General features: G+C 38.8%; 2 protein-coding genes across 3 annotated transcripts in view; one reads left to right on the top strand and one right to left on the bottom strand.

The window, feature by feature from the left end:
* The window catches only part of tesk2 (testis associated actin remodelling kinase 2), a 37397-nt gene extending 13368 nt beyond the window's left edge, over nt 1-24029 (top strand). For both annotated transcript variants that reach the window (XM_057334193.1, XM_057334192.1), the window contains exons 3-11: nt 2728-2849; nt 9961-10009; nt 17379-17525; nt 18146-18228; nt 18767-18851; nt 18948-19031; nt 19119-19205; nt 20195-20336; nt 21985-24029. In XM_057334193.1, the coding sequence (XP_057190176.1) occupies nt 2728-2849; nt 9961-10009; nt 17379-17525; nt 18146-18228; nt 18767-18851; nt 18948-19031; nt 19119-19205; nt 20195-20336; nt 21985-22889 (1704 nt within the window). In that variant the 3' untranslated portion in view covers nt 22890-24029. The remainder of the gene's footprint in view (nt 1-2727; nt 2850-9960; nt 10010-17378; nt 17526-18145; nt 18229-18766; nt 18852-18947; nt 19032-19118; nt 19206-20194; nt 20337-21984) is intronic.
* A 181-nt stretch (nt 24030-24210) lies between these two features.
* toe1 (target of EGR1, exonuclease) lies at nt 24211-26917 on the bottom strand. The gene is made up of 7 exons (XM_057334194.1): nt 26452-26917; nt 26316-26356; nt 26131-26227; nt 25890-26048; nt 25538-25797; nt 25249-25411; nt 24211-24937 (listed from the first exon to the last, which is right to left on the bottom strand). Exons 1-7 carry the CDS (start codon nt 26563-26565, stop codon nt 24281-24283), a joined length of 1491 nt encoding a protein of 496 aa, XP_057190177.1. The 5' UTR covers nt 26566-26917; the 3' UTR covers nt 24211-24280.
* Nucleotides 26918-27062: the final 145 nt, after the last annotated feature.

Genomic DNA, 27062 nt, shown 5'->3' with positions numbered 1-27062 from the left:
TGCAAAACTATAATACAAAGCTAGTGGCCGCTGATTTTCAAGAACTGCGCCTTTAATATCAGTGAGTGTTTTGGGCCCATCCTTTTGTTCTCTGATGAACATTATAAACCGAGGTCTTTATTATGCTGCTGCCCCTTCAAGAGCAAGTATACACATTTGACGTAATTTTGTGTTTATATGTCCGTTTTAGAGTAAGAAGACATTGAAGAGAACTCAGTTTAGTAGTTTGTTCTCGGACTCTCCGTTTATACACATGTTTTCTGCATTAGCCTCACACTGCATACAAGACACGCAACACAATTTGTTATCGTTGCTGTTTTGTACCTTCTGCTTCATCATCAATAGCATTAAATGCGTCTCTCACCAGCTCTGCAAGCGTGCAAATTACATCATTGGCGGGTGGGGGCACTGACATATAAGGGAATGGCTGAAGGAGGGGAGACGAATTGGCGTGACTGGATGCGTCGCTTGTGCAATATAACATTTCTGCACATTAAATTTATAACACGCAAAAATTATTGATGATCAGTTTGGCAGTCACATTTTGCAACTGTTTTTCCAGCATGTGCGACCAGTTTTTCTTAATGGCTGCACCGGCCTGAAATATAGTCGCAAAATGCGAGCATTTGGTCGCAGTCTAGAGCCCTGATAAGGCAAGTTTCTGAGATATGTAAATATTGAGGTCTTTGAATTCAACATGCAAACAGCTAATTTTAGCAGCGTAAATAGTTAATTTTAGAGCCCTGTCAAACTAGTGAGTAGGACTTTTGTTTCAGTTTGTAACCCTGAACCCAATTATCCTGGAATTGATGGGATATTACCCGTCCAGAAAGGAAATCCATTATACTGGTTCCCTTCATTATATTTATTCCTCCCACAGGTGGCTTAGACCTAGAACTGAGCGGATGGCTTTAGGGTGGCAGGCAGGGGGTGTCTGCATGTGGCACAGGTAGGGGTAATGAGATGAGCCAAATGCCAGCTGCTTTGTTGGATCTGTTCGAACATGTCTAGGAAGCGAATGCAACAATAGTCTTATTCAGTTGATTGGAACAAATGACTTTGAATCTCTACCCACTTCAGGAGCTTGAACAAATATCAACACCCCCACTGCAAGATAGAGAATCCCTAAATAATCATGTTGTGCAATATTGTAATCCATCTAAATTTGCGGAACTGTAATATTTCCCTAAGACACTGGATTTGTTGCGTAGAGACAAGCTCATTGGGCAACAAGCTGCGACCTGATAATAGCAGAACAGATTGCGAGTTTGAGTTGTATAAAGGAGGCAACATCTGGGTCCATGTCTGGCAGTCGGCTCTCACTGCAGGTGGGCATAGCAGAACAGGAGTGGGGTGTTATGGTTGCAGTACAGGAAATGATGAATTGTTTTCATTGCATATCAACTAGTTATGTAAGCATCATGTATTTATAGTAAAAAGCAATGAATGTTTGGCTGTATGTTCACATAATTTAACAACAGATCTCAGTGTTTTGACTCCCATGCAGTTTCAGAAAAATTCAGCATTTTACAGGAATAGATTATTATTATTTTTTTACTCATGAGGACATCCTGTGGTTGATATCTATTTCCTGAATGACTTGTTATTGGTCAGCAAGATGAAATAGGGAACAAGGAAACTGTTCTGCAGAAGCACATTTCCCAGTTGTTGTGAAAGCCCTAACATCCATTCTTGTGCAGCGTTTGTTGTTTGTTACTTTCCTTTCTTTCTATCGTGTTAAAATATTGGTTGCTTTAGAATGATCTTTAACAAATATCTTTGTTTAGAAATGTATGGCACTTGGGCTCTATCATACAATCGGCGCAATGCGGCGCCAGGTGCGACGCAAGTGTTTTTTGCTAGTTTCAGCTTGACGCATTTTCATGTCCTGAGCCACGTTGTTTAAATAGCAAATGCAATTGCGCCCATGGGCGTGCTGGTCTGAAAACGAGTTGTGTTCATGTGCATTGTTGGCGCGTTGCTTTTTTGAGGCAACTGAAACTGAAACCTGGTCTAAAGTCAACGGCGCAATATTTTTTTGTTATTTATAGAGCACGTTAGTAATAGGCGGGTGCACAGCCCACGTACATTCTGCTTATTACACACAGAGGAATGCGCAGCAGCACACAAACATGCCAAATATAAAAAATAAATGGATTACAATTTAAAATATTATTATTGTGTAGGCTACGTAAAGATAAAAAATCCGGCTTGTCCTGTAGATGGTCTCTCAGGAGAAACTTGCAAATTTCGCCATGTAAAAGGTGCGAGCGCAACGACTCAGAATAGTTTACTGCACGTTTTGCCCAAAACACACCCATGACTCATTAAGAGAATAGGGACAACCCTTTTAGACCACGTGCCTGGCGCACCGACCAGTTTTCCCGTTCTTAAACTAGCAAAAGTGGATTCAGACACACCCCAAATGTACTTGCGCTTTAGACCATGTGCTTATATTGTTAAAATAGGGCCCCACTTCTCTTATGAGTGCTGTTGGCAGTTGAATGTTATGGATTTTACTTGACTCCCATGCAATTTAACAATCTCTAGTCGAAAATCATAGTATCATGTGAGAGGTATGGGTCTAGTTGCACTGTTGCATTGTTTTTATTCATTTTAAGATGTATTATGTGCAAATACATTCCATTTACACATTTCTTTGGTTTGTATTTGAATAATCTTTGCATGACGCAACATGAGCAATGGCTTTTGGTCTGTGTGTTGTAGGTGCGTCATAGAGCGTCAGGCCAGGTCATGGCTCTGAAGATGAACACGCTGAGCAGTAATCGTGCCAACATGCTGCGAGAGGTTCAGCTCATGAACAGACTCTCCCATCCCAACATTCTCAGGTTTGTACACTCCCTAATAGAGAGATTTATCTTCATTTTTTTACCATCTTCACATGTTTGCGGTGACACCGTAGGATTTATGATTTATTTGCTTTTAATGCTCCCTCTGGTTAGATTAGTTGTATGTAGCGTTGTATGGTACAAAATGGACAAAACTTTTAAGGTACTTATTGGACATTATTTGGCAAAAAGGCAAACCACATTTATTTCTTAGCAGAAATATACAAAAATTTACAAATATACAAAAAAGCTCACAGGAAAGTTGTAGATTTTCTAGTAATATTTTGTGACCATTTGACCATTTAGTCATTAAGCTTTGTTTATGTGTTCTAAAATTTTATCACAACTCTGAGCACTGTTTAACATGCATACAAATTTTTTTTCTATTATACTAAATTTGAATAAAAAGTAAAGTTGTCAATTTTCCAAAGTTTGACATTTTGACTTTTGGCCACCACTGTATTTATGTATACAGTTCTCTCTCTCCCTGTTAATCTATTAAAGTGTTGTTTTTGTATTAATCTATTACCCTGCATTTACACGGGGTGTCAACGCTTGACGGAGGGCGTGTCTGAAGTGTGGCCCTGACACGATCGTCATAGTGACAACAGCCAATCACATTGTTCTCCGGTCTTGCATGGTCACAATTGGCTAGTGCCTGCAGTAGGTTATTTGCATATGGCGAATCTGAATGGCTGACGTCTGTGTTGGCGCTTGAAAAGTTGAGAAATGTTCAATTTTCGCTGCGAGCACCGCCAGTGACACAATGGCGATGGACCCACAATTCAGTTCGGCAACGCATGACATCACCCATTCAAAGTAAATGATAAGCGTTAACGCTGACGCCCCTTTTGAATGTACCAGTAGGGTCTTCTGCTTTATACTACAGTTGACGAACTCACTCTGAGAAATTAATTTAAGAAGTTCATCTGCTTTACTTTTAGAGAATAAGTTAAAATTAAACATGCAATGAGAACTTCAAGACCAAAAAGAACACCACAAATCGTAAATTCAGTCTATGGCTCTGCTCATTGTGTGTCTGTGTGGTTACTTTATGAAGTGCTTTTATTTCAGTTGAGGTTTACAGTAACAAACTAAGGAGCTGATGCAATAAAAGTACATTTAACAAGCTTGTAACTAAATAGGAAAATGAAGCTAACATAGACTTCAAAGGAAAATGTGGCACCAACATGCACAAAAAAGCAGTGGCTGATGTAGTTTAATATCAATATTAGATTCCCCACTCTTTGAACAAGGAGTTTTATGTACTGCCAGTGTCTCCAAATGACTGCAGGTTTTTACACGGTGAGGCTTTGGAGCGTTGCTTTCAATTTAAATCTTTTTCCACTTTGGATGGAAATGCAGTGATGACCTCTGCCTCCAGTCTCAGGTCAGAAATCCATTAACAATAGATGGACTGAAACTACATATCCAGTGTAGATTTCATTGAGATCAGGGTCCTTGGAAAAACTGTCGTCTTGGTTCTTCACATCAGCCGAGTTAAGCTAGTGAGTTTTGTCAGATGAGATTACCTGGGGCTGAAACAGAACATGGCACATGAGAATTTAACTGAATGTTGGACATGTAGTTCAGATCTTCAGATCCTTTACCTTAGTCAAAATTTGGTTTTAATGCCTAATTCAATGTGTTTGTCTGTCAGTAGGCCACCTAGAATGGTTGTTTTATTACAGAAGCAATGTTGTTATTCACATTTGAATGTCTTTTTTTAAATACATTTAGTATCGTTTCCATTTTTGTGGCACATTGCTTATTGTGTGTACAGCAGAATATGAGTTTGTTGGTGGACGAGAGGGAGAGAGAGCGAGAGGCTGTGCGCATTTGACAATTTCACCATTGTTGCGTGTTGTCGAACGGGGGTGGAGAGACTGTATTGCAGACAGGAGAGAGCTGAGGGGGTCTTTGTTAATGAAATCCAAACACACAGAGCCACAATAAAAATCATGCCTTGAGTTTATGAGGCTGTAAGTCCCAAAACAGCAACAAATTTGTACCCTGTCTAATGAGTCGTGCAAGGCGGACATTGATACACTGAGAGCAAATTAAAAGGCTACAGTTAGGTCCATAAATATTTAATAACAAAAAATGTGCTTCTGTCCAAATATTTATGGACCTAACTGTATTGCATGTCTATATCGTGCCTTTTTTCGGTGTTCAGTCTGATCGTAAATGTGATGTGTTGCTGTTCATGCTAGTGTTTGAAAGTGTTGAAATCAGATCTGTTTGTTCAGACAGCTTTGACAGTGGTTGGTATAGATACATTAGTTACTATAGTAATGCTTTAGATGTCAAGAGCAGTGTTGGGTAAGTTACTCTCAAAAAGTAATTACTAGTTACTAATTACATATTCAATAGTGTAATTAGATTACTGTACAAATTACTCTCTCCAAAAAGTATTTAGTTACTTATTACTAATTGCTTTCTATATCCTATATCAACCGTGATTAGTTAAGTGATTCAAGGATAGACATGAAAGAGCTCTTTTAATTAATTCAAATATATAATATAAAACCACATAAAGTACTCTTATTAACTGACCAAAGTATTACAAATGTGAGAATTATACATTAAAGCATACATTTTAAAGTTAGACTTTGAATTTTGATGTCAATTCCACTATTACGCACACATATATTACACAAAGTATTTAGTTTAATTACATCAAAAGTAACTAATTAAATTACAGAAAAAAGAGTAATCTCTTACTTTACTTTTTCAAGGGGAAAGTAATTAAATTACAGTAACTAATTACTTAGTAACTAGTTACACCCAACACTGGTCAAGAGACATAAAGGAGCAGCCGTCACTGTGGAAGAGAGGATGGGAGACTGAGAATAACATGCCACGTTGCTCTTCACGCATTGGCTGTGTGCGAAACCATTCAATTCTATACTCAATTCAGAATGAAACGATCCAGCATTATAAAAATGTACACTTTAGCCTTTTTTTGCTATACTGCCCTATACTGTATAACTAAGGGGGTATTCACACTTGTCTTGTTTGGTTCGATTGGATCGAACTCAAGTTCGTTTCCATCTTTGGTGCGGATCTTTTGGGCATGTGTGAATACAGCAATCGCACTCGAGTGTGGACCAAACAACCCTACCAAGACCCAGCTGAGGAGGTGGTCTCGGTCCGGTTCAAAACGACCTCTGGTGCGGTTCGTTTAAGGTGTGAACATGGCCTGACCTCGATCCGACCCAAATGCCGAAACTGCACCTTTTTAGAGTTAACAAGCTCCTGTAGTCAGAGTTGCGTTATGGGAAAGTGTTGTTTGCTACCCATAGCGAAATATTGCGCTCCTCTGGAGGCTTTTGTCCACTGCTCACGTCATCAGGTTGTCTCCTTTCAGTTAAAAAACAATATAAAATCAACTTTTATTTCTCTTAAGACGAAGCCTAATCATTGTAGTTTCAATCTTTTAATTTCATTAACCTGAAATGTAACGCTTGCTTTTCTGAAATAAAACCTGACAAAATAAACGTCAATGATGTAGAGCCCGAACTGGGGAGAACGCAGTTTTCTAATTGCAACACAGCTCACTGGTTTGACATAGGGATGGGCATTTTACAATATTTGAGCTCATAAAAACGAATATTCGTTTATTTAATTTAAGTTAATGAAAATGTCATTTTACGTCACAATTTCACATCAAGCTTATACTTATAATTACATATTCCTATCGCACTAATATTATATCCTGTATATGTGTTTTTTAAGTTGAAAAGATTAGCGACGTTGGGAAAAAGAAAAAGAAAACAAATACATAAAAACAGCATTTAAACCCTAACAATAAGGCTGACAGCGGAGAAAAAGCGCTGCTGTTCGTTTGTTCAGTAACAATAACCGGATCTGACAAGAACACTCGTTTATATTAATTTATAATGTTGATATAAATAAAGTAAACAGGCTTCATTCCTCCATGCTGACTGTGTGAGTTAAGATCCTAAAACATCCCGCAACCAAGACATTAGTGCTTGTTAGTCTGTTTATTATGTGACCGTCATTTGAGATATTTACTAATTCACTGATCACCACAGCATATAAATGTTTTTCTCTTTGTCATTTATTATCAGTGTCTGTCGTTTTGAAATGAAAAATATCTGTGCAAACTTCAATTAGAAAGTTATTTACAGGCAATAACTTTTAACGTTTTATTATGTACTTTTAACGAACAAACATGAATTTACAAAGAACAACCGCTCTTAATGATAATAAATAAAATAATGGTATCATTTAATATAACATTGGTATTTTTTTGATAGCTAATGTATTAAGTAATGTTAACAAATTCTGTGGCTCACCAGCTTACTAGTTTTTTTAAACATTTTCATATGGTGATGTGAGCCAAGCATAATGCAATCTGGGGTAAGAGCTGGTGTGTAAATTTAAAATATTTAAATTAGCTTGTGATCTGAGTGAACAAAGATTAGGAACAAATAAAAGTAAATTTTTATGTAGCATTTTATAAAGTCGTTACAGATGAAGCGAGGAATCGTTAAATGAGAATGAGCATTCTAATAGTGTCTGCTGTGGTGACGCAGTTTTTAAATCTTATGAAACATAGCTATTTGAATAGCATTTTTAATTTTCGAATAATTATTGCAGATCATTCGACTAGTTGTGCACACCCCTAATTTGACCTGGAGCTCCAAATTTTTGCCCCCGCCTGAGAATTTCTGACCAATGAATGAATGGATGACCTTGGCACACATGTGGTTTTGTTTACATATTTTGGTTCACTTGCAAAAAGGGCAGTGTGAAAGCGAACCACACCAAACAAAAAAAATCAACATTGTTTTTGGTCCGGACCAAAGCAAGTGAACTAGCGGACATTCCTGGTGTGAATACTCCCTTAGTGAAACGAATCTTATTTTTGTTGCCTGCTTCAACATAGCCATTGTGAATTAACTACTAAATGTCCACATGAAATTGAACATGGTAAAGATGTACCAGTAGAAAACTCATAGCATTTTGTTTTGCTTCTTTTATTGTTATATAAACCCTTTGAACAAAAGGAGGCGGTGATGAAGTAGCAAACTTTTTTATGGCGGAAATCTTGCTTTGCCGTGCCATTGTTCTTATTCACATAAGAGTTTTGCTCTTGTGTACTGAAGACTTTCTCATGTTTTAGAGCTTGTGATGATGTACAGCACTATTAACCTGTCTGAGTTTATGGTGTCATTTGTAAAAGCAGTTTTTGACAGATGAAACAAATACAGAGCATAAACTAAACCTCTCAGGCAAATGCCTCAGAGATTGTCAGGACTTTTAATACTGTCCTTATGTCATTGCATCAGAGTTTGTAGTATACTATGTACCTCTATGCTCACATTTAATGTACCTCTATGCTCACATTTAATGTACCTCTATGCTCACATTTTACGGATGTCCCATAAAATTGTTCAATTGTACAGTACAAACCCGATTCCAAAAAAGTTGGGACACTGTACAAATTGTGAATAAAAAAGGAATGCAATAATTTACGAATCTCATAAACTTATATTTTATTCACAATAGAATATAGATAACATATCAAATGTTGAAAGTGAGACATTTTGAAATGTCATGCCAAATATTGGCTCATTTTGGATTTCATGAGAGCTACACATTCCAAAAAAGTTGGGACAGGTAGCAATAAGAGGCCGGAAAAGTTAAATGTACATATAAGGAACAGCTGGAGGACCAATTTGCAACTTATTAGGTCAATTGGCAACATGATTGGGTATAAAAAGAGCCTCTCAGAGTGGCAGTGTCTCTCAGAAGTCAAGATGGGCAGAGGATCACCAATTCCCCCAATGCTGCGGCGAAAAATAGTGGAGCAATATCAGAAAGGAGTTTCTCAGAGAAAAATTGCAAAGAGTTTGAAGTTATCATCATCTACAGTGCATAATATCATCCAAAGATTCAGAGAATCTGGAACAATCTCTGTGCGTAAGGGTCAAGGCCGGAAAACCATACTGGATGCCCGTGATCTTCGGGCCCTTAGACGGCACTGCATCACATACAGGAATGCTACTGTAATGGAAATCACAACATGGGCTCAGGAATACTTCCAGAAAACATTGTCGGTGAACACAATCCACCGTGCCATTCGCCGTTGCCGGCTAAAACTCTATAGGTCAAAAAAGAAGCCATATCTAAACATGATCCAGAAGCGCAGGCGTTTTCTCTGGGCCAAGGCTCATTTAAAATGGACTGTGGCAAAGTGGAAAACTGTTCTGTGGTCAGACGAATCAAAATTTGAAGTTCTTTTTGGAAAACTGGGACGCCATGTCATCCGGACTAAAGAGGACAAGGACAACCCAAGTTGTTATCAGCGCTCAGTTCAGAAGCCTGCATCTCTGATGGTATGGGGTTGCATGAGTGCGTGTGGCATGGGCAGCTTACACATCTGGAAAGGCACCATCAATGCTGAAAGGTATATCCAAGTTCTAGAACAACATATGCTCCCATCCAGACGTCGTCTCTTTCAGGGAAGACCTTGCATTTTCCAACATGACAATGCCAGACCACATACTGCATCAATTACAACATCATGGCTGCGTAGAAGAAGGATCCGGGTACTGAAATGGCCAGCCTGCAGTCCAGATCTTTCACCCATAGAAAACATTTGGCGCATCATAAAGAGGAAGATGCGACAAAGAAGACCTAAGACAGTCGAGCAACTAGAAGCCTGTATTAGACAAGAATGGGACAACATTCCTATTCCTAAACTTGAGCAACTTGTCTCCTCAGTCCCCAGACGTTTGCAGACTGTTATAAAAAGAAGAGGGGATGCCACACAGTGGTAAACATGGCCTTGTCCCAACTTTTTTGAGATGTGTTGATGCCATGAAATTTAAAATCAACTTATTTTTCCCTTAAAATGATACATTCTCTCAGTTTAAACATTTGATATGTCATCTATGTTGTATTCTGAATAAAATATTGAAATTTGAAACTTCCACATCATTGCATTCTGTTTTTATTCACAATTTGTACAGTGTCCCAACTTTTTTGGAATCGGGTTTGTAGATGCTGATGTTTTGGAGCTGTACTTGTGTATTGCAAAGCATTAAACTAACATCTCTCTTGTGTTGTGTTTGTGTAGATTTATGGGCGTGTGTGTGCAGGAAGGTCAGCTTCATGCTCTCACAGAGGTAAGTGACATACTATAGGTTTAAATATAATAATATAAGTTTGACTCTTTACCACGGACAGCACCTTAAACATGGCCATACTCTTTCCCATTGCCTGCACTGGAACTAGTGTTGTCGCGATACTGGAATTTCTAACTTCGATTCAATACCTAAAAAAAATTGATATTCGATACCATTTTCGATACCACGGGGAATAAACTGCCATAGCAATAAGGCCCTAATAAGCAATAGCAATATAGGCCTTTTTTATTTTTATTTGAAGTTAAATTGAACAAGACTAGACAATGAGGTATATATTTTTACATTATTTATTCATTGTTAATCTAATGTTAATTTTACGAATACATTTACTATTTAAAATCAAAGTTGTATTTGTCAGTATTAATGGACCAGACCCTGTTGAAAAAACCAGCCTATGCTGGTTTGGTATGTTTTGATGCTGGTTTGCTGGTTTGTGCTGGTTTAAACTGTTCATGTGCTGGTTTAAGATGGTCATATGCTGGTTTAAGATGGTTCTTAGCTGGTTTAAGATCAAACCAGCATCGATAAAAACATACCTTACCCAGCATATACTGGATTTTTCAACAGGGGAGCTTACATAAATAGTTGTATTTTTTAACTAACATTTAAAAGAGATTAATAAATACTTGAACAAATGTATTGCTCATTCATTGTTCATTAATGTTAGTTAATAGCCTACATTTTTATTTGGCTAAATTGGCTTTTATTCACATAGGCCCATACTGTAATTGTTGATGTGCACCATGCCAGATGTGTTACTGAGACTGGCCATCTTTTCTAACATAAACACGATTTAACTGCCACAAACGAGTCAAGTCTGTGAGAGGAGGCGGGGCTCTGTTGTTATGCGTTCACGTGCAGTGTGCGTTAACTCACTGTCGGAAAAAAGAAAGAGAGCGGGAACGCCGTGCAGCTGATATCGATACGTGGGACATGGGTATTGGAACCGTTTCAGATTCTTCAGTATCGATACTTATCGAAATATCTATATTTTTGACAACACTAACTGGAACCAGCAGTTTAACAATTCAACAACAAAATGCCTTTTAATAGAATTTATGCTATAACCTTGTAAATATTGTTCATTCTCTCCTTGGCTTACTCCAGCTTTAATCCTCCTAGTAGCATGGCCTTGTAAACTAACGGTACTGTTTAGCGTGTTGACAAAATGTTTATATGCTCTTGTAAGTCGCTTTGGATAAAAGCGTCTGCCAAATGAATAAATGTAATTGTAAATGTAAACCTGATCATGTTTTCATGGTTTCTAGCCTCACTGTTATTCTTGCTACATACGAATGCAATCCAAATATTTGTGAATGTATGTTAAATAAGAGTTGATGTTTGAGACCAAGGAGAAGCCAAAAACACACTTTAAACTTTTGTAAATCTTGTCATATTTTTGCTGAAAAATCGGGTATAGCATTTGACTTGCTCAATGTTAATTCATGACTGGAATAAGTTGATCCAAGTGTGCTCGCAGGGTACTTTTGATTCTTAATCACTGGCATTTCCCCCTGTGAATAAAAAAGACTTACTGTGACATTGAACAGTTTATTCTCTGTTCAGAATGGCTTGAGGGGAAGTTTTCTATTAGAGAGAGCCCACCAGCCGTTCCCTAAGGCGTAACGTATTTTTAACATTTCAGACTATGTAGGGTTGTTGGTTGTAAATGATATGATAATATATAATATAATATGGTTACTAATTGTTAATGCAAAACCCCTTAATGGTTCATTCTAAAGTACTTAAAGTGTGAGTTCACCCAAAAATGAAAATTCTGTCATCATTTACTCAACCTTCTGTCATTTCAAACCTTTATGAATTTCTTTCTTTTGCAGAACACAAAAGACGATATTTTGAAGAAAGTTGGTAACCGAACTGCACTGGCACCCATTCACTTCTATTGTACTGAATGGGGGCCAGTTAAAGGGATATTTCAGCCAAGAAACAAAATTTCCCCCATGTTTTACTCCGAGGTCGCATTAACCGAACATTCTCCATAATTGACAGATTTTTTTTACTAGTGATGGAAAAATCTGAAGGCCGTCCGTCATTATGACGGATTACAATAAGGGCAATTTGTAATACCCCGTTCTATCATTTCTCTTTCATCAGAACATGATCGTGAATGGACTGAACGTGACTGTGAGCGGCAGGAGGTAGGCTACATCCCCTGCCCTGAACGCGATCGCAAAGGCACGCATGCACACACTGTGTGAATTCCCATTCATTAGCTTACTTACAAATGCCTGGTCTGTTTTGGAAAACGCGCTCGCGGTCATGACAGAATGATGATGGTGATGACAGAATTTATATTTTTGGGTGAACTATCCCTTTAAGGTCCTAGATGTACAGCAAAAGTACTCTTGAGGCTACTGTCCAAGTTTTGCATTGTAAATTGGGGGTTTTTTTTAAAGAGTTGTGTTAATGCATTGTGAAGTAACTGAATCAAATCACAAGGGACCAGTTTTATAGTTTATAGCAGGGGTCGGCAACAGGCTCGCTCAATCTCAGAGTCGCTCGCTCAGTCCTCTTGGTGATTTACTTTTTTGCTGCTGGATTATTGTCCCATGTACAATGCATGAGCCTTAAGCCTGAATAATAGCGCAACGGCAACGGCATGCGCGTCAACTACAAACGCCTCGTCCATTTGCGGAGGTGCGCGGGCAACAAGAGGTTTGATACAGGCTCATTTCAGTTAAAAAAACATTATAACATTTATATTTATTTCTCTTAAGAAGACATTGTGTCACTTACCCAATGTAACAGTTGCTTTTCTGAAATAAAACCTGAATAAACCTCCGGCCTCAGCCGACAAATGTGATCTCCGGAGGATGCATGCAGCCTTCGAAGACGCAGCTACTTTGTCCAAGTTTCTAAAAGTACATTCTAAAATGCTGTAACGATTGAGGTTTGACGTTACAAGACCGCATTTCCCCTTGGTTTTGTCTTTTTTTTTTTAGGGCCTGTTTATTTTATTAACCGCAGTAATAATAAAGGTGTTCATAGTGCATTTCATCTTTTGTGCGTTTATTTTGAATGTTGCACTATGGCAGTTATATGTTCACGGAAATAAAGTAACGAAAATCAAATATACTTTATCAGTTATTATACAGATATTTTAGGCACACTTTAAATAAAAAATACAAAAAATATATCACAGAATGTCAGACTGAAACATAACTGCTCTTTTCAGCCTACTATTAATATTTCGCTCAATGACTGTGGGCTTCGCTCAGTCGCTCACGGACCAAGCAAACGCTCGCACTCACCGGTAAACAAAATCCCGCTCAGATCCCGCTCTGACATAAAATGTGTCTAGTAAGCCTAATTGTTTTCAGTTTATAATAAACTTCTTGAATAAATGTCTCAGTTTAAGTCAGGATAGTGCCATTTTCTCTCACCATCTAGCTAGCTTAAATGTTATCATCACACGACACGAAGTAATAGCGTACCCCCCAGCGCTATTACGTCAAATACGTTACGTTACGTTAAATAGGCTACGTTAAATAATTATGACTATATGTAATTATATATAATTATATAATAACTATATTTTTTAAAGTAGGCTATTCTAGTTGCATTTTTCATCAATTAATTTCTTAAATTATACTTTGACTATGTTCTGGCCCGCCATCTAGCGACGTAATTGGTTTTTTTGGCCCGATGCCAAACTTACTTGCCGACCCCTGGTTTATAGTATACAAGCTTGGTAAACTGCTCAATGTCTTGACACCTGGATACATCTGGTATGAAGTTTACTTATAGCAAGTGCAAAGCCCCTGTAAGTATAAGCAATAGCTTTCAAACCACAGCATTGTGCGTGCCAGTGGCCGTTCGACCTTCGCTCTGCTTTCCTGATGGATGTTGACGGAAAGAGGGTATTAGTGCTATAGTAATCGTGGGTAATCACTGGCCTGCTGAATGATTATACTAATATTGAAAGCCACAATGGCCTTATGTTGCTCCTGTCATTAAGAATTCCTTTTTCAATAGCTATTATACCAGCAAAGCCACCTCATTTAAAGGCTGTTGAGTGAGCTGACCGTGTTTCAAATGAGCTCTTATCACTCAGCAGCTAGGAAATCAACCCACTTGATGGTTGTCACCATCTTCTGCTTTAGTCTGCGTCAGCAGCACCGAGCAAATCTCCGGCACTCTAGGTTACCGTTTCACCAAGTGGATTATAGCTCCATATAGACCTATAAAGAAGGTGGGTGAGCATGGGTCTTTCATTCTGTTGAGCTTCATCATCCAGGCAGTACTTAGTCATCGCTGATCAAATGGTGCAATGCAGAGAGCAGCGTTAGAGGTTCAACCCTGGAGAGAGGAAGCAGACTGACGGCATAAGCCAGGCAGCTCCAGGAGTCCCTGAGATGGAATGGGGATGTATGTTGGACAAGAGATCAGGTCTGCGGGATGATGAGAGAAAGAGGAATGGGATTAAAGTGCGTAGCCAACCACACAGTTTAGCTAAACGTTTACTATGTGCTGTTTTTAAACTAACGGCCAATAGTGGGAAAAATTGCTTCGATCGACCGATACCGATTATTTGCCGATATATCGGTGCATCTATAATTTACAATGCTACCCTGATAAGTAGTAGGTTTTATTCCAGTACTTGTCTGGACCTCTGAATACTGATGGACATGGTTTTCTGGTCTCTTTAAGTAAACTGAGCAAAAATAGCAATGCCCAAGGAGGTAAAGAGTGTGGGACCTATATATTTAGTTTTGGAAATCCAAGACGCCTCTTAGTATCTTTATTGTAATGCAATAACTGTCATGCTAAATGAGAAATGACTTTATTTATTGTCCAGTTTTACCTAAATTTTTAACTTTGAAGTCATGCAGTGTGCTAACGCTGTAACCGGTGATCTTCATCATATGCTAGTAAGTAGGGCCGTGCAAAAATATCGATACAGTAAACTATCGCAATATTTTTGTTCATGATAGTATTGATAGTCCAACCTCTACTATCGATACATTTATTAAAATCACGTTTTAACGTCACATACAGTACATACTGTACGCCCATTGTCTCAAGCAGGAGTGAGAATGGCGCTCCAGCTTCCAGAGCCGATGCGTGGGCACGCTTTGATTTTAATGATGCATGTTTAGAGCACGCATGAAACGTGTTCATTGTGATGTGCGATGTGGAGCAAAGACAGTTTTTTTTTTATTGACGGACTATGAGGTTGTTGCTGCGGTAACACGAGACTATTAGGTTGCAAAAGCGAAAGTGACTCTATCCTTGTGCTCCCTGTCAAACAATAACTGCGAGTAAATAAATATTCTGTCTCCTAAAATGCAATCTAAAGAATGCACAAACGGACATTAACGCTATCAAACTGAAGAGCAGCAAAACAACCTTGCTGAAAAAAAACAATAGAACTCTGCCCAAAACACAATAGAAAATGTTATTGATTGAACGGTTGTAATAGAAATTGTATTAGTTTTAATTGAAACTATAATGGTGTCTACTGGTACGTGATGGATTCTATTGGTGGGATGTTAAAAATACCCCAGGTGGTCCAAAGAAAGTTGTATTTTCAGCTCTATTTTCTTTTAACATTTTTTTATTTGAAAAGTATTGCAATATATTGCAATTATGTATCGTATCGAAATGTATTCAGTATATTGTATTGTAACTTATCTATCGTGATATGTATCGTATCGAAAGGCCCTTGCCAATACACAGCCCTACTAGTAAGCATTGAAAAGGTACAGTCTATTGATAAACAAAGTGGGGTCATGGTACCGACTCTTAGGTGCTGTCATTTCGACCCCTCCGTCTCGTCTTTCTGTTGATATCTCACTGCAGTGATACTAAGGGCATACTAAGGGCTCCTCAGCTAAAGCGCCGGATATACTTGACTTTCCTTGTCCTTCTCGCGCACAAACATGTCCGGTCAGCTTCTTGAGCATACTCAATTGTGGATACGTGCAGATAGAGTTCGACATATGCGCAGTTCGTCACCGAGTGGACTCGGCTGATTCAACATTTTTTCGCGCAGGCGCTGTTGTACACGTCCCGTCTGCGCGGTCTCAAAAATGGACCACGGACCCTCCTGATGACGAAAATTACGTCATGTGGGCGGACGCGGACGGCCGGACTATACTTTTGCCTTAAGTCAGCCGTGGCAAATCATTTCAGAAAACCCAAAATTAGGACATAGATGAGACGGTGTCCTGTGGCAGCATGTGTGGCACATTATCTTTGAAACAAATCTTTGAGATTAGTTAATCACACAAACCATTCAGTGCTGCAATGTCTCCTGCAGAATAATTCTTTAATTATTGGATGGCGCTGTCATGCATATGGTCGGTGAAACAGAAGGCTGCTTTTAAGCACTTAAAGGCCTCCTACTGAGCACTGCTGTTTTGCAGGCTTTTATGACTTTTTCAAACCAGTCCACTAGAGAGTTGACCATATTTAACCACAGGAGATTGATTGGATGAACTTCTTTGTTTTAAAAAGTAAATAGTGTGGCCATCAAAACAATTATGATCCCCATAATGCAAAAGTTTCTGTCAAGTGTAACCAGTGGTGGAAATGGGCGAGATTCACTGAGAAATTTTTGAACCATAGATGCAGACAATACCACTATATTTATGTATGAAATGTCAATACAGATCAGAGGCCATTTCATTGGTAAAAGATAGAAATTTTACGGTGGAAATCTGCCCCCCACCCATAAAAATGAACTTCCAGGCTCCAGCCCTTAGTGTAATAAATATAGTCACGGAAAAAAATCACCATTTCAGAGACTGTTTTCCTGATTTTAAAATTTACTATATACAGGTATGTGTTTAGGTAAAATTATCATTTGTTACTAACAATATTTTTACCAAATTTCAAGTAAAAATATTGTTTCTATTTGCATTTATTTGCAGAAAATGGAAACTGGAGAAACAGGTCAAAATAACAGAATAATATGCTCTGTATTTTTTCAGACCTCAAATACTGCATAGAAAACAAGTTTGTATTCACTTTTAATCAACACATCTGTTTAGGAAAAGTTCAAAAAAATGTTTTGTATGCTAACCTGGATTTTTATCACAGTTTTCACGTGTCTTGTCATGCTGTCGGTCTTTCACATTTGCTTCTGAGGTTTGATTCCGTTGAAATTCAACAGACACTGGACTGAAATGTCCACAGTACGTCTAGAAATACTGATTTGAAATGAAAATTTGGAGCGGTCTCTTATTTTTTTTCTGCGGCTGTATATTGTTTAATTTCCTTATGGGATAATGAGGACACTGTATTGCCTACTTCTCATTCTTTAATTTAATGATTTGGGATTTTATAAAGGATTAACTTGATCCCGATGTGTTCTTTTTCTCAGTACATTAATGGTGGCAACTTGGAACAGCTGCTGGACAGCAATAAGTACCTGAGCTGGGCCACGCGCGTCAAACTGGCCTTAGAGATTGCCATGGGCCTTAGTTACCTTCATTCAAAGGGCATTTTCCACAGAGATCTCACGTCCAAGGTAAAGGCCTTCTTTAACATTGTGATCGTAAGCAATAATCACATCGATTGATTTTTTAAGTTATAGAAGTGGTTCTCAACTAGGTTTTTTTAGCACCCAAATTTGACAGTGGATAATAAGTGGGGACCTAACACCGAACCAAAATGGTTTGTCATTACTAAACAAAAATGACTTTCATTTCATGTAGCCCAACTGGTAAAGCAAGGTGCATGCAACACCAAGATCATGGGTTTGATTACCAGGAAACATGCAGCTAATAAAATGTATATCTCTCTTAAGACTCTTCAGAGAACCTGTATGGTACACTTGTCCACAGGTTTCATATCATTACATAATAAACAAGAGGAGTATACCAGCCAGCATTGAAACAGGTGCTTCTATCGGTGGCATGCTCTGACATGCTGTTTCTACCGCCGGCTGTTGCATTCTCTCTTTTAGCACCTATGGGACTTACTGTAATTATTAGCTCTGGGAATCACCCCTTGGCTTGCACACTACATCATTACTTTCTGTTTAAGTGATTCTAATTGACTTCAGTTGAAATCTCAAGTGTAGGGTGTCCCATAGGAGACGCAATATGTTCTAGTACTCATTGTCTTTTCTCTTTAATGTTATCTCAGAACTGCCTGATCAAGTCAGATGAGAATGGTTATGCTGCGGTCGTCGGAGACTTTGGCCTTGCAGAGAAAATCCCCAGTGATGAGTAAGTAAGAGCCAACGTGGGGGTGATGCTTTTCTTCCAGTTTAGAAAATCTATGGAAAATGCAATAAATGTACCACCAGTAGCAGTTACAAATGCAATGATTTGCGGTGCAAACTTGATAAAAGTAAAATTGACTGTGAGATGCAAACGATAAGGCCAGCGTGGGGTGGGGACATCTGATTTGGAAGGAACATACCGTCCAAAGTCAACTTTTAAGAGAGCTAATAATACCAGAGCGGCTCAAAGAAAACCCTTTCTCTCCCATGACCTCACAACACATTAGCTTGATCAAAGACTTCCTGTGAGTGCTTCTGGCCTTACTGAACTTTTAGGTGATTCAGATGGTTCAATTGTTTCTTGAACTACATATTTTGAAATCAACAAGTCGATGGGTTGTCTGAACCACCGGTCAACTAATAGATCTCATCTATAATATTAATAGGACTTATCCATAATAAGTACCTGTATTTTTCTTCCATATGTAAGCAGTTGTACACATCTGGCTTTGGTGTTTAACCATTTGTGTCTATGTGTTCAGTTCAGAGGGGGAGAAGTTGTCCGTGGTGGGATCTCCATTCTGGATGGCTCCAGAGGTGTTAAGAGACGAGCCGTACAACGAGAAGGTTAGATTCTCAGCTGTACTGTGCGCTCAACACTATTAAATGGTTTCCTCCAGCCTTTATCACAACACATTATCATTACTCTGTATTCATGTCTAGGCTGATGTCTTTTCATATGGAATTATTTTATGCGAGATCATTGCGAGGATACAGGCTGATCCTGACTATTTACCACGCACTGAAGTAAGTCCACAACTTGATCTTACAGTTCTGTATGATGACTTCTCATTTAGTGTCCTGTCATGAAAAAGTCATGTCTCTCCATTACAGAACTTTGGTCTGGATTATCACGCCTTCCAGCACATGGTTGGAGATTGTCCACCTGACTTCCTACAACTCGCCTTTAACTGCTGCAATGTGAGAGGGTTTCTTCTTATCAAATTGCATCTCGCATTGTAGGAAATGGGATGACCTCTGGTTCTGACTCCAGTTATTACATTTTGTTCCCTTAAATCCATGTTTATAGCAGAAAACAGTAACCATTCTTGGTTTATTTAAAGTCTGATCTGACCGATGTCCTAACAGCCGTGAAAAACAAACAGCGCGTCAATGTCCGCTAATGTCCGATTCGCGACATAATGACTCATTTGAACATTCATTTTGTTGAAACAACTCGTATATCAAACACTGAACTCACGAGACTCACTGACTGAACCCATCAAGTCTGTCACTCAAAACACATTAGAACACAAGCGTGCTTAGACCATTTAACAAGAGTGGTTAGTAAGTGTAACTGTATAAAATAACAAATACAAAGTTTCTTTGCATTTATTTTGGATTTATTGGGCTCGCAAGTGTTAAAGTGCAAATATGAAGCAGTCTATATCCAACTATTTTAAAAGACAGAGTGACAAAATAACAGAATGATTCATCAACTGAGGTAGTTATGCAAGGTCTTTATGATTACTATAAAAAAGGGTGCGACCAAATTGTAAGTTGGCGTGACCAACTGAAAGAGTGGGTCGTACCAGTGCGACCAGTGGGAAAAATGAGTCTAGAGCCCTGCAAGATGTGTTGACCTTGTTGGCTGAACTCAACAACAAACAAACATTACAAAGATCTGTTTTCATCATGCATCACTGTTTTTGTTTTGTAATGGAATCAAGTTTGAAAAAGAACCAGTTCCGGATTTTTAACCCTACTTAAAATAGTTCTATATTGTTTTATTGTTCTTGTTGCAATTAAATTTTAGCAGTCGAACAACAGAAAAGCAACTACACATCAACAGTGTTTAAGATTATTCTCCCACTATGATTTTTGTGCAGCGTAGCATACTTGAGATAGAAACCTACAGATTTAGATGCTGATGTATTTTTATGTTCTTGTTGCCTCCACACACATCCCAGATGGATCCAAAGCTCAGGCCGTCGTTTCCAGACATAGTAAAGAGGCTAGAGGAGATCCAGAAAAAGCTGAAAGGCGATGAATCCGAGAGAGAGAGGATGCTGTTAACTGCAGTGGAGGTAGACAAAAAACCCATTCCTAAAGGTGAGTTCTGTAGGGTTGTGTTAATTCACACAAACTCGTGTGAAATAGTGATTGGACTAAAATCATTATGATTGTATTACGAATGGTGTTCATTCATTCATTATCTGTGGTGGTGAACACAAAATGTGTATTGAACCACTGCATGGTTTCCCAAGTCATCCCTAAGGCCATGCTCATGCTATCCAACACCCACACATGTAATACAGAGTAGCTAGTAAACAAGCAGGGCCAAAGGCAGTAGCATCTCATATCCAGGGGCTTTCATGAGCTGGACTCTCCTTTTCTAATAGGAATTGCTTTATAACACACACAGTGTCTGGTTGCCAGATTTTCTCACTCCCTCGCTGTTCTGTACCCTTACAGAAAAGACACATGAATTTCACACGTTTTTTGCATGTGATCACATGTATACAACATGTGTTTAACATGTGCAAAAAAACACATGAAATGTGTGTTTTTGGAACATTTTGGTCTGAATTCCATGTGAATTCCCATGTGAAACACATTAGGATAACATGTAAAAACCCATTGTGCAACATGTGATGACATGTGAAGAACATGTGATCACATGTGGAGACATGTCACATGTTATCCCATGGGTTTTTACATGTTATCCCATGGGTTTCACATGGGAATTCACATGGAATTCAGACCAAAATGTTCCAAAAACACATTTCACGTGTGATCACATGTGTTTTTTGCACATGAGAATTTCGTGTGTCTTTTCTGTAAGGGTAATCGTGCAGCCCTGTTTCCGCCTAGCACTAAATTATATCCTGAACATAGAAGGAATAAGTAACAAAATATTGTGTGGCTGGACGAGATTATAGCCTGCATGAAGATGTCAGATATCCAGATGCAGGCTGCCTTTAAATTTGGGTCTATATGCTGTCAGGAATGTTTACCACTTTAGTAGCTCAGGTTTGTTTTTCTCTAAAATACTTTAATGTGTAGAGAAACTCAGCTGTATTTTTGGATTTGGGCATGTGTAAACATGACCGAGCCATTTGCTTTGCATGTATTTAGTTTCACTCAAACAAACATTACTTTGGTACCCCCTAGTGTTCAAGATTGCTCCTTTAAAGCTTAAAATGATAGTTCACCCAAAAATAAAAATCCTGTCATCCTTTTGTTATTTCAAACCTATGACTTAGTTTCTTCTGCAGAACACAAAGGAAGATATTTTGAAGAATGTTGTCAACTGGCCGCCATTCACTTGCATTGGTTTTGTGTCAGTACAATAGAAGTGAATGGAGTCCAGTGCTGTTCGGTTGCCAACTTTCTTCAAAATATCTTCTTTTGTGTTCTGCAAAAGAAAAGTCATAAATGTTTTAAATGACAAGAAGGTGAGTAAATGATGAAAGAATTTTAATTTTGGGTTAACTATCACTTTAAAGTGTGTAATTTTGCCATCAAGACGTTTTTTGCGTTCTTCCATTGTCATAACTTATGTTATTGGGAGAATCAATCTAACAATCAAGTAAAAAATATATAGTTGTCTCTTCATAGGAAAAAATCTTACCAAAATTATACCTGTTAAATACTTAAAATATGTCCTTGATTGAGTTTGTATTTTTTTTAAATGCACTCTTAGGCTTTATATGAGAATCAAAAACTAATGTGGTTTCAATCGCTACTCTTGTTCTAGGACTTGTTGATAAGGGAATAAAGAGGTTAAATCCTCACGGTTTCCAAGATGATAAGATTCCACCCAAGTCGCCTCGTCCACGTCGCAGCATCTGGCTCTCCCGCAGCCAGTCAGACATATTCTCTCGCAAGCCTGCCCGCAAAGTGAACGTCCAGGACCCTTACTACAACCCAGGACCTAGAGAGTTCATTTACGGGGTCCCAAAAGTCAACCCATTTAATGCTAGAGAAGACCTAAAGGGTGGTAAGATCAAATTCTACGACATGCCCAGCAAATCAGTCTTCTCGCTCATGTTCGATCTGCACTCGCCCCATGGCAGTCAGAGTTCATACCAGCCGCAGCCCAACATCGGCACAGGAGCCACAGGCATCAACTGCGCCGCCACCTGGCCGGAGCCCTGGCAGCTTCCGGGTCGGCAATGTCGGTCTCTCCCTGTCTCCCCTCAGCTGCCCCACTCGGAGACCATCTTCTCAACTCATACCGCATCCAAGAGCGAAGCAGGACAGCCCGGCGGTGAAAGCAGGCAGAGGGCATTGAGTAGCTGGGCTAGGAAGTATGCGGTAACAGAGATCCCTCCGTACAGGCCACGAGGTGAACGAGAGGCGCTAGAGAGCTGGCCACCTCTGATCCCTTCTGATGGCGGAGAGGCAGAGGCCATGGACTGCTCCAGCAGCAAAGGCAGCCCTGCAGATGAGAGAGAGAGAATCTTCAGCCAGATGCAGAACGGAAGCGTCGGGGGCCTTTGTGTGGACATGGAGGCTGAAGACCAGGAGGATGTGTTGATCTCCAATAAGAACTCGCTCACTCTGAGCATGTCCGTTGAACCCCAGGAGCTGTGTCCAATTGTCCTGACAGCCGGCAAAGCGTCCACAGCGACAGACCGCTTCTCCAGATGTGATATCTAGATGGTAGACTGGAGTCTGACTCCCTTAGGTTTGAACTGATGAGATGACATGTGAACAGAGATCATATTCTTGGTAAATATTTAAAGCGCTTAAAGATGTAAATATTGTTCCTTGGAGTGAAAAGAGTAATCCTTGTAACGTAAGCATACAGGACGACTTGGAGTAAACGACAGTGTCTGAAATGAGAACAAGAAACGGGTGTGAGATACTGATCCGGTCCATGTATTAGTTACCCATCACACTATGAAGAACTCATACTGAGGGTATATGGGATGTCACCTTACACAGGGTTACAAATAAGACACATTCTGTGACCCCTTTAAAACTCAATATGCTGTTGATTGCACATACCACATATGCTGTTTTGTCTTTTAAAACATGCTTCTAGTTTGTCCACGCACATTTAAGGGAGCAGCTTTGGCCATCAATTTATTGCCATTTGTTTTTAGAAGTTACTGAAGAACAAATCTTTAGGAGAAAGGTTATTTGGGGTGTTTGTTAGGGTGTTTTTTATTTTTTTGCACTGCATGGGCCTAGACAAAAAAAATCCTAGAAACATTCCAAGTTTTTGTAGTACATCTTGCTCTCGCTTAATCTCCTGGGAGTTGGCGTCCTCTGCCAGTGGTGCGTGCCATTGTGATTTCAGAACATCTTTTTCACTCTGTGACCTCTCAGGTCTTCACAAATGTCCATGTCTGTATCTACTTAAAATCATAATTGCACTTGAAATAAGTTAATGGTTTGAACTTTTTAATCTATTGTTTGTCACTACATTTCTATGCAATAAATTTAACCGAGGCATGATAGTTTTATAGAGAGGATTTATTTTGATATTTATATTGAGCAAAAAATAATTTTACCATGTCTTACTACATGTCTGTGAAAACTGTGTTGTTATTACTGTTTAATGAATAGAGATGTAAATGTGGAAATGTTTTGCTAGTGTATTTTTAACTCAAACTTTCTGCTTGTTTGGTCCCGACTGTTTGCTCAGCGTTTGTAGATTTGTATCGGAATCAGAGATGTATATTTCTACCAAAGACAGATCAGGACTTATTTTACCATTTATATGGCTTTAAATGTTGAAATGCATGTGTGTGTTTATATTTGTTTTAAATAAATTCAAAATGTCTTATTTTATAGTGGTTTTACTTATTGCCCCACATATGTTAACTATATACCAAACAGTACTTTATGCATTTAACTCTGAAGCCTCTTGATTCTTTATATTATATACACAATCACAAGGGCATAATATCCAATGAGTTCTTTAAAATACAATACAAGACAAAACTGTCAGGCCAAGAACAAAAGAAAACAGTCAATTACTTTAAAAACTCAAATTTTATTTGTCGAAAATGTGCACAAAAATAAATCTAGAAAATAAGTTTTTATGCACTTCCCTCAGTCTGAACAGCAGGGCTTTTCCCCCAGATAAAGTCCATCTTGTGCACATGAGCCTTTGAAGATTTGGTGAAGGTGCTTTTGGCTATGTGTAAAGGGACAGACTTGCCACTGAGGTACAGCTTATTGAGACATCCGGGGACGTGGTCTGCAGATTTGCTTTCTTCCGTCATTGCGGTCAGATTCCTGGCGAAAGCAAAAATGTAACCTGTCATGAACGCATCAAAGCCTGCCCTGTGAGTTCCTCCTTCAACTTTCTTCTCCTTTGGTCTATCGGGATCCATAGAGGACCCTTGTGGCTGAGATTCTTCATTCCCATTCTTAGTTGTTTTTGTAGGCTCTGATGCATTTGCACTATCGGCTGGCTCCTCATCCACTGTCTCCTGTTGTTCTGAGAGTGTGGGTTCTTGTATGGGCACTGACTGATCCAGCAGATCCAGTTCCATGTTTTCCAAATGTGTCCTCTTGCCCTCTGGGGACTCGCATGTATCAGGAGGCTGGTCCGTATGCTCTTCACCATCTTTCGTTTTATTCTTGCGCTTTCTCTTCTTTTTCTTGTCTCGTTTGATCTCGTCATTCTGGATTATAAGGTCTGTGTCATGTGACATGGGGCATTGAGAACCATTGGGACACCATCCATATGACTAAAAGCAGAGCACAAATAGATTACTACACTGGCAAAACTACATACAGTAGCAATTGTACTGTACAATTTCGTCCTGTAATGGATAATAATGGAAGATCACTACCACAGTAAATAATAATAAATGGCCAACAGGCATCTTTATTTGTCTGACAATTGAATGTCTGTTTTTTTATTTTGCTGCTGTTATACTTTTTCTGTGATGTGCTCCAAAAAAACTTCTCGTTACACCAGAGTTGGCATGTTTACCTTTAAGAAAAAAAATGGTTGTATATTTCTACAAAGCTTTTTAGGACAAAAGAAAGAACTCACTGAAAACTGAACACAGATGCTGAGGGCACTATCATGATCCTGGTTGTCCACACAAGGCCTGTAGTCTATGTAGCTTTGCATGTTCCCTGTATATTTACAAAACTCCAGAAACACATGAGTCCCTTTTCTGCCACCTTCAATGGCTCTGGAATTTTCCAGCTTACTGTGGAGGACAAAGAAAAGATCGTATAGATACATTGTACATTACATCTTTTTCATATTGTAATTGCAATGCTCTGGAACCACGAACACATTTCCTATAACTTGCATACTGAGACATTAGACTTACCACTTCTTATAGGCATATTCCAGGTATGATGCTGTAAATCGCAGCTCATACTCTGTTGCATATTTTGTGTCGTAGATGCCTGAAGGAAACATCTGGGACAGATCTGCTGTGAAGGTGCCCAGTCGCTCAGGTAAATGGGCATAGAAGCACTGGTACAAGAACACCATGTCTATCAGCCCATTATGGACCACTAAAGGCTTGTTTGCCCTAAGAAGCTCTACGAATAATGATCGCATGTTTACCCCATGGGCATCACCTCCCTAAACATAAAACAAGCACATAAAGTTTACAATGAATGCTAATGTTGTACTAAATCCGCGTTTTCCTTATAGAATAACTAACAGATACTTACTTTGTCATTCCCCTTATGATAAGGAATGCCTTCAGCGTATTGTTTGTTGAAGTCGAATCCATGCTGCACAAGAAACTGCACTGACTGGGGTTCAATGATGTATTCTTCTGTGCAAAGCAAGGTTAGGTTGTAAACCTGGACCAGGTATGTGCTGTCTGCCTAGAAACAGAACATTATAAGGAATCGAGGTAATGACAATGTTATGTTACCATAGGTAAAGCACATTAAATCTAAATCTTACTTTGTTTTCAAGTTCTTTGTAACATGCAATCCCCAAAGACAGTACTGATCGTGTGCGCGCTGCATGGCATATGGCTTTGTACCTGTCTTCAATAGATCTTTAAAGAGAGTGAGAATCTTCTCATGTAAATTAAACTAAAATTGCGTGGTAGAAAATGCAAAGTCACAAACCCCAATATAACTTACTCTGATAGAAGAGCTTTCCTTGACCCAAGACCACTTAGCTCCTAAAAGAGACCAGACAACATAAATAATGTTGCATTGGAGTATTAAACACATCAATTCAATTTATTCCGTTCATAAACAATGACGTCGTTCTCACCGTATCAACTGCAATGAATGAAGACGTTTTAATGGCCAGAACCATTGCTGCCCACAGCTGCCTAAAATTATTGCCCTGCACATCTATTACTGGAATTATCATTGAGGACGTCATTATTTAAACCCACTAGTTAAAATGACCAGTGTTGATTTTCGCTGAATAACGTTACAGGTTTTTCCTTTTGGGCCTGACTTAAGAGCAGTATTTCTAAACGCTAAATATCGGATATGTTTTTGGTAAATAAATTGGGTGATTGTTCTACTTGTATGTGGAGAAACAATATTTTCGGCAATTAATCGACGAGCCCACATTTCAATATACGCACACTGTTCATAGTTCAGTTACATAAGTAATTTTTAACGGATTATTAATTTTCTTAAGAGTGAATAAACGTTAATGCCCTTAACTTCGTTCCGTACACTTTCATAAAGCACCCTTCCGCGCATCATGTGAGTGTCTATTTTCTTTCCGGCAGAAGTTTACGTCACTGGCAAAGGTGGCCCCTATTTTGATCTATCGTTTTTCTAAAAAAACAAATATTCCAAAATTGACTTATAACTTTTTTAAATTATTGTATTATCGTCACATACCTAAGCCCTATGTGCAACGAT

Source organism: Triplophysa rosa, linkage group LG5 (genome assembly GCF_024868665.1).
Source record: "Triplophysa rosa linkage group LG5, Trosa_1v2, whole genome shotgun sequence".
In the NCBI taxonomy this organism is placed as follows: Eukaryota; Metazoa; Chordata; class Actinopteri; order Cypriniformes; family Nemacheilidae; genus Triplophysa; species Triplophysa rosa.
This window is presented reverse-complemented; position numbering and strand designations above follow the sequence as displayed.

Excerpts from the sequence above, each read along its gene's own strand:
- toe1 (XM_057334194.1), bottom strand. The coding sequence starts at position 26,565 with ATGACGTCCTCAATGATAATTCCAGTAATAGATGTGCAGGGCAATAAT. Across the intron at positions 26,357-26,451 it reads CATTCATTGCAGTTGATACG|GAGCTAAGTGGTCTTGGGTC; the intron begins GTGAGAACGACG and ends GGTCTCTTTTAG. Across the intron at positions 25,798-25,889 it reads ATCATAAGGGGAATGACAAA|GGAGGTGATGCCCATGGGGT; the intron begins GTAAGTATCTGT and ends TTTTATGTTTAG.